General features: G+C 38.6%; 1 protein-coding gene across 1 annotated transcript; it reads left to right on the forward strand.

The window, feature by feature from the left end:
• Positions 1-1237: 1237 nt before the first annotated feature.
• Positions 1238-3662, forward strand: LOC149823163 (aquaporin PIP1-1). Its single transcript, XM_090018691.1, has 4 exons — positions 1238-1613; positions 2350-2645; positions 2835-2975; positions 3297-3662. Exons 1-4 carry the CDS (start codon positions 1289-1291, stop codon positions 3393-3395), a joined length of 861 nt encoding a protein of 286 aa, XP_089874817.1. The 5' UTR covers positions 1238-1288; the 3' UTR covers positions 3396-3662.
• Positions 3663-17729: the final 14067 nt, after the last annotated feature.

A 17729-nucleotide genomic window follows, 5' to 3' on the forward strand; every position in this document is an offset into this window, starting at 1 on the left:
TAGGCTCTCCATGCACTTATGACACAGGATTCGCCACTTGGACGGCATGTTCCCGGTGACACAAACCGAGCCGAGCTCAAGCTCAGCTCATGCCTAAACGAGATGAGCCGGATACGAGCTTGCTCATGTAAAATAATCTATGTTAATTATTGCATAGAATATATAATGTTTATATATTATACTTAAAATTTTATATATATATATATTCATGCATCTTTCTCTTTATTTTTAGGGTATACTATTCATTCTGTTGTTTATATGTGAAACAAAAAATATATATCACACAAAATATATACATATTTTATCTTTACAAGCTCACCCAAGTCCAGCTGATCGCCGAACACCCTATGTACTGAGAAAGTGATCTTGATGCAACGGAACATGCCCTTAGAGTAGATTAAAATAAGAAGACCTGATTAAGATCCAGGTCCAAACCCAAAAGTCCGATATTAATATATGGATCCGGGTATAGTTTGTAACATTTTATACTAGACTCGGGCTTGTGACCCGAGTGATTCATAAATTTTCAATGTAAAGTTAATAAAAAATATTATTTTTATCAGAAAACAGTCACGAAAAAGTTTTTTTTTTATAACCAGAATTAAAAACGAATACCTGATTGCGCGTAAAATTCTGAGGTTAGGATGCCTGCCCCCAAAGCCTATGCTACACGTTGGCTTGAGCAAAGGGTGACACCCATGAGAATAGAACCTTGACGCCCGTTTAGCAGTGAAGACCCCCACACAATGCGAGATTTATGAAAATCTCGGGATAATATCGCAAGAAATTGCCTGAAAGTTTAAAACGACAATTTCTCACGAGATTTTCAAAATATCACGAGATTTATGAAAAAATGTAAATACCGTGATTTAAACATGATATTTATGTTTTAAATGGCTATTTATTGCAAAAAAAAATCTAGATTTTTATTTTTAAGTAATTTTTATTAATATTTTCTTATAAAAATATTTTTTTTAGTTTTAATTAATTTTTTATTGCTGAGATTTTGCCGAAAAAAACGAAAGATTTATAGAATTTTTTAAATTTCTCGCGAGTTTTTGAAAAACGAGAAATTACCGATAAAAACTTTTGTCACTATGCCCCCAACCCCCAGGACGCCAAGGGTTAAGGGTGAATATACCTTAATTAAATAATCAAAGAGGTGGGCCCACGAACTTTTCTCGGAGAGAGGCAATGCCTTGTCCTATAAATCCATGCCGTCTGGTAGATTGCAATTCCATACAACTGCAACATCTGAAGGGTGAGAAAGAGAGGAAGAAGAGAAATAATGGAGGGGAAGGAGGAAGACGTGAGGGTAGGGGCCAACAAATTCTCGGAGAGGCAGCCGATAGGGACGGCGGCGCAGGACAAGGACTACAGGGAGCCACCATCGGCTCCCCTGTTCGAGCCCGGGGAGCTGCAGTCTTGGTCCTTCTGGAGGGCGGGGATCGCTGAGTTCATGGCAACCTTCCTCTTCCTCTACATCACCATCCTCACCGTCATGGGCGTCAACAGGTCCCCCGGGTTATGCGGGACCGTTGGTATCCAGGGCATCGCTTGGGCTTTCGGTGGCATGATCTTCGCCCTCGTCTACTGCACCGCCGGTATCTCTGGTATGTACACACTCCACGCCTCTCTCTCTCTCTCTCTCTCTCTCTCTCTCTCTCTCTCTCTCTCTCTCTCTCTGTGTCTGTATCTTGTTTTTCTCATTTTGAGCTTTTCTTGCATAATAAGGAGAAAACTCACTTTATCTATTCCCCTCCTCTCTCTTTATCTCTCAAAATACTACCATGTTGAGCTTAGACTTATATCTTAAACCAACTTTACTCTCTCTCTCTCTCTCTCTCTTGTTTTTCTTGTTTTCAGCTTTTCTTGGATAATAAAGAGCAAACTCACGTTATCTCTATTTATCGCTCAAAATAGAAAATACAATCATTTTGAGTTGAGACTTATTTTTTAAACCAACTTTACCCTCTCTCTCTCTCTCTCTCTCGATGTTTGGAGCTTAGACCTGCGTAGTGATGTGAAACCAACCCTCTCTCTCTGCCTCGTTTTCTCCATTTTATCAGACTTTGCCTCCCTCCTTTTCTCTCTTTCTGTTTTTCTCAGAAAATGCCACAATTTTTTAGAGCTTAGACTTGTTACTGAAACCAACTTTTTTCTACCCCTTGTGAGAAAAGGACCACTCTAATTAACCCAACTTTACTCTCTCTCTCTCTCTCTCTCTCTCTCTCTCTCTCTCTCTCTCTCTCTATATATATATATATATATATATATATATATATATATATATAATGTTTGGCTGGTTCGCCGGAATTTGATGGTTTTTCTGCTTTGGTGGGGATGCAGGTGGGCACATAAACCCAGCTGTGACCTTCGGGCTGCTGCTGGCGAGGAAGCTATCCCTCACTAGGGCCCTCTTCTACATGGTGATGCAGTGCCTGGGCGCCATCTGTGGTGCTGGCGTCGTCAAGGGCTACCAGAAGACCCTGTACGAGACCAAAGGCGGTGGTGCCAACATTGTGAACCCAGGCTACACCAAGGGCGATGGACTCGGCGCTGAGATCGTAGGCACCTTTGTGCTCGTCTACACCGTTTTCTCTGCCACCGATGCCAAGAGAAACGCTAGGGACTCGCACGTTCCCGTAATTACCTCTCTCTGTCTCTCTGACCAAGTTTTAAGGTCTTGATTAGAAAAATCTCTTAGTTTGGTGGTGATTTCTCTAAAATTGTGAATAATTTTGTTTTTGGTGATTGTGGGTTTTTTTCTTCAGTTTTTTGTTTTGGTAGAGTTTGTTTCTAAGGATTTTGTGAACTTATTGTCTGGTGAACAGATTTTGGCTCCTCTTCCTATTGGGTTTGCAGTCTTCCTTGTCCACTTGGCCACCATCCCCATTACAGGAACTGGCATCAACCCTGCTAGAAGTCTTGGAGCTGCCATCATCTTCAACAAACCCCATGTCTGGCATGACCATGTAACTCTCTCTCCCCTCTCTCTCTGCTGCCTGACTGCTGTACTCATGGTTGCTTTCTCGACGGTGAAAACCTGTCGCCTTGCTTCATCATGCTTGTCCCTTCTCATATGCAAGGGGCTTAGGTGCACGAGAGTGGAACCCTGACCACACACGCCTAGTAGCCAAAACCCCTTCTTACTAAGCCAGAGTCCTTGGCCCTCTCTCTCAAAAAGGATTCACAGGAAATTAAATATTTTTTCTCTTTCTTCGCTTAATAGCCCAAGAGAATAAGATATGGTTTTGTTTCATCTGACAAGTGCAATAATTTGTGTATGTTTGCAGTGGATTTTCTGGGTTGGTCCCTTCATTGGAGCTGCACTTGCTGCCATCTACCATCAGATCGTGATCAGAGCCATTCCTTTTAAATCCAGGCCACGATGATCTCATCTCCAAGCCCATCCACCTCGCCTGCCTGTTCCTGCTTTTCATTCAAATGTGTCTGTTTTTTTTTTCTTTTCTATGCCTGTCAGTGTAAATCATGAAGAACTCCTTTCCACTTTGGTTTGCCTCTGTTTGTTTATGCTAGTGCTCTCTATCAATGCATCTGTACATCCGTCCATGGCTACTTGTGTATGTGTGTATTTCCATTGAAGACCGTAGTTGGCCACCTACTACTGCAATAATTGCAAATCAAATGCATATTTCCTCCTCATCCTTTTTAATAATAATAATAATATTATTATTATTATTATTTCCATGGTTTGGTATTGTTTAGCTTTTAGCTTTTGCTTTTAGTACAAGGCAAGAAGTTGACAACCATGATGGCGTATGCTTTTGCTATATATATATATATATATATATATATATATATATATATATCGCAGCTGCTAAATGAGCTGAATGGGTTTTTCATTTTTTATTTTTTTTTATAAATTCTTACCGTACAGATATGATCTATCTACTTGGTTTTATAGAGATCAGTTGAAGCTTCTGTCTAGACACGGTGGGTTTCTATAAGGTTAGAAAAATCAACGATTCAAAATCTTTGTAAATTTTTGAGGTTATAAATATCATTTTTTCATCGAAAACACATGATAAGTGTGGATTCCTCACAAATCGATCATGCCCAACACATTTATGAAGTTGAAACTGAAAAAAACACAAAAACCCATTTAGGACGTGTAGGGATGATAAACAAGCCTAAGAATTCCTACGTTGGGTGTTCAAACTCTCATTCGTTTCTTATGTGGAGAAGAGCCTAGATTGAGCTCATAAAGTTCCCGACACGAACACGAGCTGATTCATTTACAAAAAATTATATATTTTTAGAGTAAAAATGATGGAATTTGATCTCTAAACCTATTAAGCTGAGCTCGACCCTCAGGCTCATTTATAAAATAAATAATTGGTTCAAACTGACAAGCAATAAGATTTAAACTTTAAACTTATTGCAAGCCAAACGCTTTAACCGTCTATATTCTGACATAAAATATATATAAAATATATTTATTATTAAATAACGAGCTTATATGAGTCGAGCCAAGGCATAGATTGTTCATGTTTGGTTTGCTGAGCTTATTTCATGATCGGTCATATGCAATGTGACCTTAACTGCACTGGGGACACTTAACCAATGCAGGTTTATAACCATTACTATGAACATTAATGGCGTCCGATCATTAAATGGCTATGCATTATTGGCACTTTTAAATGTAATCTCTTTTTTGACGATTATGGCTCTGTCAATCGAATCGTCCCAATCGATGTGCTGTTTGCATGGTTGGTAAATCTGAAAGGCTGAAACGCAGTTTCTGATTTAGCTAAGCTTGATTCGGAGACTGCGAGCCATGACAATCAAATGTATGTGTTTATGTAATACAATATGAAAATAAACTAAATATAAGAAACTGTTCCAAGTATGAAAAATAAACAAATTACCCAAAACAATACAAAAGATCTAACAAAAGTAGTTATGCTTATACAGTTCGGTTCTACTCATTCCCTGTGTCATCCCCCTCTTCATACCTCTCTTAAATCTTATTGGTGCACTTGTTTTGATCAAATCTGAACTCATAAATGGATTCAGGATGGTTATTAAAAGAATCAATCCTTAGATCATACTTTTTAGATGAAAGATATGATTTTTTTAAAGCAAAAATTGTATTTTGTCAACAATTGTTTTTTCAATCGCCAAGAATCTTGCACACAAGTTCGGATTTGGGCAATTTAAATGTCAGTTTTCACGAAATGAATAATCGAGATCGCATGTATGGAGTCCAATTTGATCAAAATGACTTGCAACAATGAAATCTCAAAGAGTGAAGATAGGGATGACTTGGGGATGAGCAGAGGCCGAAACCCCCCCCCCCCCCCCCCCACACACACACACACACACAAGAATTAAAAAATATACGTATTTAAGGCTTGTATGGGGCCTGGTGGACCCATATAAATCATGTAGGTCTGGCTCCTTAAAAAAGAAACTCTCTCTAAAATGTGGTATTTTGAGAAGTATAGGTTTAGATGGTTGAGTTTCCTATCGAATTTTCCTTCTTTGGCTTCTCACATTGGATTCTTAAAACTAGGCCTGAAATCCCTTAGGCTTTGTTTGGAAGGAGGCATTTGAAGGTATATCGAAAGAGTTGTGGAAAGTTTAATTACTGGATTTCAAAGGAGTTCCAAACTTCCTCCAAACATTGTTTGGAAGCACCATCAAATCCCTCAAAGATTCAAGCATTCAACTCCTCTTTAATCCGTATCATGTTTGTGGAAGAATTTGGTGCAGAATGAACTCCATTACCACGGAGCAAAGTTAGATCCGATCTAATTCATAGAAATTCAGATCCAATTCAAAATCTACTTGGTTTTCCTCAAAACCGGTATATTCACTTTTAATAAAAATAAATAAATTACTCAAAAACACACTAATTAGACCTGCTCAACTATCACTTTCTAGCATCCTTAAATCAGTGGGTCTACATGATATATAGCCAATTAATAGCCAAATGACAAGTAGCATCATGTGGATCAATCTGATTTTTTTTAGGTTTCCATCTCTCTCTCTCTCTCTCTCTCTCTCTCTCTCTCTCTCTCTCTCTCTATATATATATATATATATATATATATATATATATAGCCGACAGCAGCAGATGCGAGGCCCTATGCTGTCACGTGATTGGCTGCGTCACATGGACAGGGCACTTAAGTGCTTCCTGGATCTCCTGAGCGGTCACAAGTTTGAAACCCATAGTGTATTTGCCAGGAGGCCCAAGCCGAGCACATTTCCTAGTTGGAAAAGGAGATGATTGAAAAAAAAAAATCAACACCAGAGAATGAAGTGGTCCCGATTTTAGGTGAGGGTTTTCCTTTTATCTCTCCCCCTCTCTCTCTCTCTCTCTCTCTCTCTCTCTATATATATATATATAGGGGGGGGGGGGTTTATAAGATATTTGTGATAATTGTCATGATTTTGGGGTGAAGACAGTTCGGATCATGCCTGTGTGCAACTAGGCACATTCTTTACCAAGCATAAACCGGGAGCAGATTCAATGATTTTAATTATGTTCAGCACTATAAAAAAATCATTTTTATGTTTAGTATTTTTAATTTCCAGATAGTGTTTTGTGTTCATAAAAGCCGGTAAACTGTTAATTGATTTTTTGCAAAGAACGCTATGAAAAAAAAAAAAAGAATGTTCAATGGATGGGGAGAACTAGATTGGAGAAACCTTGAGTCAGATTCGGAGTTGGATGAGAAAAGCTGTAATCAAATCCTAATCCAACTAGCTTAAATAGCTAATCAGATCTGGTATTTACATGTATTCAGATTAGGACCTAATATTCATGTGTTAAGCTAAATGGTAAATCAGACATATGGATCGGGTCCAATCCATTGGGTGATCCGATTTGACATTAAATGACGGTAGTGGGCTAATGAGCATGATAGTGGAGGCAGTTAATGCTATTAGAGAGGAGGTTAGGTGAATGTAGATGTCATGTCCCCTATGCCTCCTCCACTATATATTGGGTTGGTTGGTTGCAATGGATGATGAATTACATTTCATAGCCTTAGCCTAGCCCACGTTAAGCTTCAATTGGGTTCAGGGTCTTGCTCACCATCGATCTTAGGCTTAAGCTCATCGTAGGCGTCAATCGGCTGAAGAGAATGTCGAATATCCTGCACGCGCTCTATGGTGAATACAAGTACGCTTTCTGTGTTTGTTTTACAAAAATTGCCAACAATGGGTTATGGGCTCACTTTTCACGCATTTTGATGCATGTGCGGGTGCATAGAGCCTTCCTGCATTTTCTGAATTCAAGCCACTCTCAAGTACCGCTGACGACATATAATCGTGGGGCGACATGGGTCACCGGTCATTCCAGCAGTCTGTCGCAAACAACAACAGATGATGGTGATGCAGTATATTACCCAAAAACTTGCGACAACCTTTACCAGCAACAGACCCATTTTTAACATGATTGCCCATCACTGTGGGGGTGATGTGGGTAGCCGGTCGATGGAAACTGTCGTCGTGGGGCAACTACCATTCCCAACAACCATACGCCAATGGCGATTGCAACCCCAACGACCCTCTATTAATAATAATAAAAAATAGAGGATCAAGGGGAGGATCACCTGTGGTCGTCAAGCTGCAGGGATGTTCTCCCAACGTTGGGATCACCGCAGAAAATGTCACTGGTGGAGGGGTGTGGATGCTGGGTTACAGGTAATTGGTCGATCATCGCCATGGGGTGATGTCGTTTGTCGATTTTTGACCAATCATCGCCAGCAGAGGTAAACCCCCGAGTCTCCTGTGGTCGTTGGGTTGCAGAGGGGTTTACCCTCGTCGATGAGTTGTTGCTTGAAGATGTCACTAGCAGATGGCGAAAGGGGTTTGAAACCCCCCTTTCTCTGCTCCTTCAGCCATTGGGATTGATGTCATTTTTCATCGATCTCTGGTAGGCAACATATGTCACCGGCAAGCATTGAGGGTCACCGGTAGAGCAACACGGGCTGTCGGCATTGGCCGACAGCTTCAGCGATAGACATTAAAAAAAAAAGGTAAATGTCAGTCCCTTACCTGTCATTGGGGTGTCATCGAGGTTACGTCGTCAGCTGGTCACTGTCATCGGTCACCGTACAACGATGTGGGTTACCGTGGGGCGATGAACGTAGAGAAACCGTTCAGTTTCTCAGATTGAAAAACAGAAACCCTTAGGTTTCTATTTTAATAGAGCAACTTGATCGGTTCCGGCATGCAGACCCGGTGACTGACCCGATCCAAACCCTTTTTGGGTGGATCGGGTCTCTTGTTTTCTTCGGATTGAACCCAGACCCATAATGGTTTCGGGACTGAGACTCATCCAAAAATATCTGAGTCCAACCTGGGTCCATTTCGGACCAGATCAGACCTGGGTCCATTTCGGACCGGGTTAGACCCGAGTCTATTTTGGATTGGGTTAGACCCGGGTCTAGTTATGACCGGGTCAGATCTGGGTCTAGTTAGAATTGGGTCTAACTCGGGTGTCGTTCGGATCAGATTCGACCCAAATATAGTTCAGACTGGGTCCGACCTATGTCTAGTACGGGCTGAGTCAGACTCGAATCCCATTTGAACCAGGTCGGATCCATGTTTAGCAGGGTATGGACACTATTTAAAATTGAACTGGATCAGACACCGATACGGTTCTTTTTGAGACTGGTTTGGAGTTATTTTTGACTGGTTCCTTCCAGTTTTTCATCGGTTTCGAGATGGTAAGACCATGTTTTCATAAATATATGAAGATATAGGGATTTGGGCATACGGTTATAGGGTTTTATGAACTTTTGTTTATATTTATTACCAGTTCATAAAATTTAGAACCGGTTTAGACCCTTAGATGACCGGTTTGGGGTCATTTCAGACTCGGTTTGGGGTGTTTTCAAATCGATTCCTACTTGAGGACCCTGAGTTTTACCCATATGATCATGCTTTTTTTATTTTTCATGCTTTATAAAGTATTTATTCTACGTAATGCATAACTTATGCATGTTAATTCATGTGTTTTGTGTTGGTTAAGTTGTGCATGATGATTTTAAGCATGAATTATGACTAAAATCATGACTGTTAGTTTATGTATATTACTTAAAGTATGAACTTGTATTATGTCATGTATATACATGCATTAAAATGTGTGCATAGGCGTGCTCTATAATATGAATAGGTTTTCGGTAAAAGATCTTGATTGACCGATTCATGTAATCACCAAAGTGATCTGAGTCATGTTGATTAAAGATTCTTTGGACCGTATTAAGATTCATTATTATGATTGTGTATGAATTTGTGAAACATCCATTATACCCAAATGTAGGTCGTTGTATTTTAAATTTACACAAAGTGTGATAATAGATGTGTATTCCAGCCCATGAAGCATGTTTGTACCCAAAGGTACAGTGCTGAATTATCTCTGGTTATATGATCTGCTAATTTCACCAACTACAGTCAATTTCTTGAGAATTAAAGAGACAAAGCAACTATGAGTATTGTCGTTTCCACCAAAGTAGAACGATAATTGTTCAACTATGCTTGTCTCAAAAAATGTGAAGATAAAGAGTCTCATTTTTACCTTTTCAACACAAGTTTCATCTGAGCAACAATAGTAATATCTTTCTGTTTTCGTTCTTTGTTCTATCAGGTTCCTTCCTTATCAACGGTTCTAGTAATATTTTCCTTTTAGACAGTTCTAACTTTTCAGATTGAAAAAAAAAAATCTTGTTATTCACTTTGGACTATATGGATTTAGAATTGACCCCTAGAATTGATGAACCTCCCGCTCTTACAAAGAAGAGTACAACCGATCAAAGGCTGCCTCTGAGAAGTGGGAGTGCTCGAACAGACTTAGCCTGTTGTTTTTGCAATCTCGGGTGGCTAAGAATATTTGAGGTATCATTTCTCACTGCAGGACAGTGAAGGAATTTCTGAGAGCCATTGAGGCTCAATTCGTCACTTCTAATAAGCCAAGGGCCAGTACGCTCATGTCTAAATTGGTACTATGAAATATGTTGTTGATAGTCACATCTGACAACACATTTTAGAAATGAGAAATATTGTGACTCAATTGAATGACATGAAGTTCACCATCTCTGACTCCTTCTTGGTCCATTTGATCGTAACCTCATTACCTACTGAGTATGGACCCTTCAAAATCTCCTACAACATACATAATGATGAGTGATCTTTTAATGACCTCTTGGCCAAGTGTGTTGAAGAAGATGAGAGATTGAAGGGTGAGAGGGTGCTAAGTGCACAAATGACCTCTTATAAGAATAAACAGAGGTCGAGGCCAAAGAAAAGCTCCTTCAAGAAGAAGAATCAGAAGAAAGCCACTGGAGAGAGTTCAAACTTGCAAGCGAAAGCTAAATCTCTCTCAGAAGGCTCTTCTATAAAGTGTTTCTTCTGCAAAAAGAAGGGGCATAAGAAGGTGGACTATTTAAAGTATAAGAAGTGGCTCAAAAAAAAAGGTAAAAAGTCATTTGTTCCTCATGAGTGCAATTTAATTCATGTTTCATTGCATAATTGGTGGATTGATTCTGGTGTCATAGTACAGATTGTCAACTCTTTGCAGACATTTTTAAACAAGAGGGAACCAACATAGCATGAGAGAAGCATCTTTTCTAAAAATAGGATGTGTTCGCATGTCAAGAATGTTGGGACTTGCAGAATTATGTTAGAGTCAGAATTCATATTGGATTTGGTCGATACATTTTATGTCTCATCCTATAGTCGGAACCTGATTTCAATTTCAAAACTTGATAAGTTTGGCTTTGTATTTAAATTTAAAAATTCCAAACTTATTATTATGAAAAAATCAATGAATATAGGTTCTAGATATATGTATGATGGTTTTTACTGATTAAGAACCAAATTTTAAATTCGGGAATCTTACTCTATCGAGAACATAATAATTGACAATAAACGTAGCCTAAAGGATGATCAATCCTATCTGCTTTGACATCGAAAGTTAGGACATATCTCGAAAGAGAGGGTCTATAGACTTATGAAAGAGAAAATCCTTGGATCTCTTGATTTTATGAATATAGAGACATGTGTTGACTACATAAAGGCTAAGGAATCTAACACGTATAAGAAAGATGCCAAACATAATAATGGAAAGTTAAAAATAGTGCATACGGATATATGTGATCCTTTTTTACCGTGTTATACGGGTGAGAAGTATTTTGTCACCTTTCTAGACGATTACTCACGTTATATGTATCTCTACTTATTATTTGAAAAATCAGAAGTCTTTCAGGTTTTTAAGGACTTCAAGAAAGAAGTAGAGAAATAAACCGATGAAGTTATTAAGGTTGTCAGATCTGATAGAGGTGGCGAATATTATGATCGTTTCACTGAGATGGAACAAAAGGAAGGGTCATTAGCACGGTTTCTAAGAGAGGAAGGCATTGTACATCAGTATATCATGCCTAATAGTGCTTACCAGAATGGTGTAACTAGAAGAAGAAAACGTATGCTTAAAGAAATGGTTCGAGCGATGTTGGATCACTCAAACCTTCCTTTGACCTTGTGGGGTGAAGCTCTTAGGACAACGGTGCATATTTTGAATAAGGTTTCTATGAAGGGTATTCAAACAACTTCTTACAAGTTATGGACAGGTAAGAAACCTTCTTTGTCATATATGTGCATATGAGGATGTGCGACAGAAGCTAAATTGTATAACTAACATATAAAAGCTTTTGATCCTAGGACAACTAGTGGTTTCTTGATTGGTTATCCAGAAAGGTCAAAGGGCTTTAGGTTTTATTGTCCATATCATACACTACAATTAGTGGAAACAGATAAAGAAAGATTTCTTGAAAATGGTTTTGTTGGGATAAATGCGTTTCAAAATATTGATTTTAAGGAAATGCAGGATCCAGGTTTTACACCTGCTAAGGATAAAGGCCTGATTTTTCCTATCATTACCCCTTTAGATAATGTAAAAGAAAATCTGGTCAATAAACATCAATCCCAACTAGATTCAGTTGTTGATGAGAATATACAACAACAACAACAAGATACAAAGGCTCATTTTGAACCACCTATGGCACTTGTATGGAGGTCCACCAAAATCAGAAAATCTGCTATTCATTTGGACTATGTGGTGTATTTACAAGAGTCAAATGATTTTATAGACATTGATGAAAATTCCTTTACCTTTGCAGAAGCCATTGAAAGTGAAAGATCAACACATTGGATCAATGCCATGAAAGAAGAGCTTGACTTTATGGCAAAAAATCAAGTGTGAGATCTTGTACCTCGGCCTGTTGGTTGTAAATGAGTCTATAAAACCAAAACAGACTCTAAAGGTCATGTGAAAAGGTATAAGGCTAGGCTTATTGTAAAAGGTTTCACACGTATAGAGGACATTGATTATAATGTGATTTTTTCTCCTCTCTCAACTAAGGAATCATTGAGGATAATCATGACTCTCGTAGCTTATTTTGATTTAGAGCTATATCAGATGGATGTGAAAACTGACTTCCTGAATGGAGATCTGGATGGAGAGGTATACATGCAACAACCTTATGGTTTCAATATAGATGACTCGAATAACTTAGTTTTCAAATTTAATAAGTCAATTTATGGACTTAAACAGGCCTCCCACCAGTGGTATAAGAAGTTTAATCAGGTAATTATAAACTTTGGATTTACTGAAAACATTGTTGATCAATGTATTTACATTAAGACTAGTGTGAGTAAGTTTATAATTTTGGTTTTATATGTTGATGATATTCTTCTTGCAACTAATGATTTGAGTCTATTACATAAAACAAAAGATTTTCTTTTCTCTCATTTCGATATAAAGGACATGGGTGAGGCCACTTATACCCTTGGAATCGAGATCCGTCGTAACAGAACTAAGGGTGTTCATTGCCTCTCTCAAATCCTATATCATTAAGGTTCTTAAAAGATATGAGAAGGAAAATTGTTCTCTTGGTTCGGCACCTATAGTGAAAGAGGATAAATTGATCTTAAAGGACTGTCCTCATGATGATATTATGAAGGCTCAGATGGATGCTATTCCATATGCTTCAGCAGTTGAAAGTTTGCAGTACGCGCAGACTTGAACTCAAATTGATATAGCATTTGTTGTAGGAATGTTTAGTAGATATCAGTCAAATTCAAGCGTTGCACACTGGAAGGCAGCAAAGAAGGTCATGCGATATTTACAAGAAACAAAAGACTATATGTTGACCTACAAAAAAGCTAATCACCTAGAGGTCATTGGATACTCTGATGCGGACTTAGGAGGGTGTATTGATAATAGAAAATCCACTTCTGGATACATTTTTCTACTAGCGGGTGGTGTTGTCTCATGGAAAAGTAGAAAGCAGTCTATCACTGTTGCTCATACCATGGAGGTAGAATTTATTGCATTATACGAGACTTTGTCACAGGCCATTTGATTAAGAAACTTCATTATAGGTCTTGGTATTGTAAATTCTTTTGAGAGACCATTAAAGATCTTTTGTGATAATGAAGCAGTCGTGTCCTTTTCAAATAACAACAAGAGCTCAACATCGTGTTGACACATAGAGTTAAAATATTTTATCGTTAAACAAAATGATTGAGAATCATCTGGTATGTATTGATATAATTGGGATGAAAGAAATGACTGTAGATCCCCTTACTAAAGGTCTAGCACCAGGATTATATTCTCAACATGTAAAGGGGATGAGTCTTTTTTATTATTTTTGATGTATGACAATACATTAAATGATCACATTTGTGTATATGAATTTGATTCTCTATGGCTTTGTATATTGTTGATTTTGCATATGGGTTAGAGAGAATAACAAAATAACAATATTAAAAGACCAATAGAATATGTAAGAAACTGACCTATTCATAAAGGTAATTTCAACATGCTTAAGCACTAAAGGTGAATTGTAGTGTAGCACATGGGAATATGACATTTCATAAAGGAGTGTTCATTTCCATGACTCATTTGATTCATCATTTTGATAAAGGGTAACATATGAACCCACATGAAGAATTAAATCAAGATAATGATATAAACCTCAATTTAGTACACTTTTAGTATCAATGGGTCAAGTGAGAGAATGTTGGATATATGGATCGGGTCCAACCCATTGGGTGACCCATTTTAACACTAAAAGAAGGTAGTGGGCGAATGGGCATGATAGTGGAGGAAAGTTAATGTCATTAGAGAGGAGGTTACGTGAATGTGGATGTCAATATTCACTATATCCCCTCTCCCTCCTTCATTATATATTGGGTTGGCTAGCTGCAATGGATGACGAGTTACATTGCATAGCCTTAGCCTAGCCCATGTTAAGCTTCAATTGGGTTCAGGGTCCTGCTCACCATCGATCTTAGACCTGGGTTCATCGTGGGCATCGATCGATTGAGGAGAATGTCGAATACCCTGCACGCGCTCTTTGGAGAATACAGGTACACTTTCTGTGTTTGTTTTACAGAAACCAACAACACCCAACGGTTTGGACTCCATCTCCTCATCGACCATCAAGAAAAGGCAAATGAGTTCCTTCAAATGTGAGTCAGTTGCAACAGTAGTATGCAACCACAATCTAATGTTATCCTTGTGCTATGTAACATTTGAGATATGTATCACTCTGTAATAGATTGTAACGAAATATATATTATCAATGTTTATCAAAAGACCCTCACACTCATAGTGGACAAGCAAGAACAATGAGGCTTTCATCTATGTGTAGTCATCTTTACATGGTATCAGAGTTGCACACTCATACGAGCTCGTCAATGGCTTTTGCTTCCAATGATTCGTCCCTTTCAACCCCAACATGCTTCAACACTCTAGCAACTCAGCGAAATGCTATCACAAGCCTAGTTTCAATAAAACTAAGCAAGGATAATTATCTACTCTGGCATTCTCATCTGGAGTCAATAATGGTGAGTCAAGATCTTCTCAGATTTATCGATGGATCGTTTCCTCAACCCATCGAACTCATCAAGAAGAGCGCAAATCTGATCAACTTGCCTTAAGATGGATCAAAGCTACTGTGTTCAAAGCGATACTTGGTCAAATCATGAGAACCAAAGAAGCTAGGATCTCTCTGAAAAAAGCCTACAGCTCACAATCACCATTAAGGGTTATGATGCTGAAAAATGATCTTAGATTCATCAAAAAGAAGAATATGAACATGATAGCCTATCTAGACAAAATCAAATTCCTATCAAACTCTTTTGTTGTTGCCAATCACCCTGTTGAAAACAATGACCTGGTCCAAATAACACTCAATGGACTTCTCATTAAGTACGAAAGCTTTGTTACCTCAGTTTGCTCTATACTCTTTTGTTGACTTATGTGACCTTATCATAAATCAAGAGAAATGGGTTTTAATGTTACACTCTAAGCCGTCTGAGTATCAAGAATCAACTCAAACAGCCTCCACTGCCTCATGAAGCAGAGGTCGAGGACGCAACTCCTATAGGGGTCGGTGAAATAAAGGAAGGGGGGTAAGGCCGCAACTTCGCTAGCAATTCAAATTCAACCTAACTCCAATCAAGGATCTTCAAAGCAACAAGGGTTTGTTACCTGTCAATATTGCAGCAACCGTGGTCGCACAACAAAGAATTGCAGGGACATTTTAAAGGCTTTCTCCATTATGTTCTTGCAATAAAGTACCGATGACTATTGGTACCTTGACACTGATGCCACCAACCACGGATGGATGATAAGCAATTCAACAACAAGTTTGCATATAAAGAGAATGACTTTATTATGGTTGGAAATGGTAAGACCTTACCCATATCTCATAAACTCTCATTTGGGCGGTCACAATCAATTTCTCCTCATCCTCTTGAACTTTTACGTGCAAATGTATGTGGGCCAACCAATGTGCCCTCTAGAGAGGGTTTCAAATTTTATTTACTAATAATAAATGATTTTTCTCTCTTTGCTTGGCTATTTTCCATAAAAACCAAAGCTCAAGTGCTTGAATGAATTAAGAATTTCAAGCTTGGGGTGGGAAAACAAATTGGTTTTGATGTCAAAACCTTTCAGTCTGGCAATGGTGGAGAATATACAAGCTTTAATTTTGAGAGCTACCTTAGACAAAATGACAATTTTTACCATTTTTCTGTTATACCAACCTAGTGAAAACAGGATTTCAGAAAAGAGAATTCAAGCCTAGAGGCACGTTCTTAAGATCGCTATCTTTAGAACTTCAATCGCCCCACTCCGTAAATTCCGAAGATGCGAAAAAGGGTTTTGTTACGACTGAGTTCCCAGGATACAACTAGGCTTGAACCTCAAGAGAGTCACTGCTTCGCAAGAACAGATGACCTCTCCCACACATGAACTCTGCAAGCCAAACCGAGAATAAAGAAAGGAGAAAACTGGAGAGTCAGAAATTCTGATATCCAAAAGACGAAGATAGAAGATATTTATAACCTTTTAGAGAGGCCAAAACGTTTTGCGATAAATGAGATTAAAGGCCATAAATCTGACAGTTTGAAAATAGGATGAAAGGTACCTGAACGGTCACCCACCTTTGACTGTCAATCAAAGGCCTCCAAAACCGTCCAACAGTCACAAAGCGCCTTAAACTCAATATAAATGCTATTAAAACCTTTCAAACGGCCAGATGTCTCAAAACCGAAAAATCAAAATGGATATTTGCGCCTCATATGCACCTCGCACCGCTGCGAGCGTGCGAAGTGCAAAGTGCGCCATCAAAACGCCACATTGCGCCTCAAGCGCCCTTGCGCACGCACGCGCGCGCGCGCGTGCGCGAACGGCGCGTCCGTTGCTGCACGATGCGCAGCAACGTCCGCAATCCACCTAAATACTCAAGGCTTACCAAAGTAAAGAATAGATTACAAACTCTCTATTTAAACCTCTTGAAAAGCTTTTCTCTCTTAGATATGGGACTAAACTTTTCAAAACACTTTTGATAGTAACCATTAATAATTTAAAACTTTCCTAACAATCCCCCACTAGTTTTAAAATATATTTGGCTTGCATAGAAACCTATGCATTAGTGAGAGTGTCTGCATGACTTGAACCCCCACTATTTGAAAGAAAACCTAAATTAACCAAGGTGCTAAGTGGACTTACCTTGAACTTAGCTCCTTATATTGTTAACGGAGTTTTCAATCATACATCGGTTTCCAAAAGTTCGATTGTGTGGATTTCATGTTGGCACATTTAGAGCCTTGTGCTTTCCTGGATTCATGAGTGCTCTAGAGAATTGCCAATTCTCATAAGAAACGGCTCACATTTCAACACTCATATAGGTGAGTTTGTCTAGGTGTACTGTAACACACACCTTAGCCTTAAGGCCTACAAACTCATTAAGAGCTATTAGCTCAACCCTCATATTAGTTACAGCTCATGAGCACACATCAGTAATGGGCTTACATAAATATGCTCAATATCTGTCATTCACCAATTCGTTTCCCATTGAACCTATGCATGTGGGATCTCCAACGCTCTAGGTTGGGTATCCTTAGGTGATGACTTAATTGGCTTAATTCCCATTCCCCTCGATGTTTTATTGATGACATCTCTCGAAAGGCCTTTCGTAAATGGGTCTGCCAAATTTTGACATGACTTCACATATTTCAATGAAATAATATTGTCATCAATCATTTGTCTTATAAAACTGTGTCTTAGACTAATATGTCTAGACTTTCCATTGTATTTCATATTACCTGCTTTACATATAGCTGATTGGCTATCACAAAACATTGAAATAGCAGGTATAGGCTTCTCACCTAGTGGAATA

Source organism: Nuphar pumila, chromosome 10, assembly GCF_984573655.1.
Source record: "Nuphar pumila chromosome 10, dmNupPumi1.hap1.1, whole genome shotgun sequence".
Taxonomy (NCBI): Eukaryota; Viridiplantae; Streptophyta; class Magnoliopsida; order Nymphaeales; family Nymphaeaceae; genus Nuphar; species Nuphar pumila.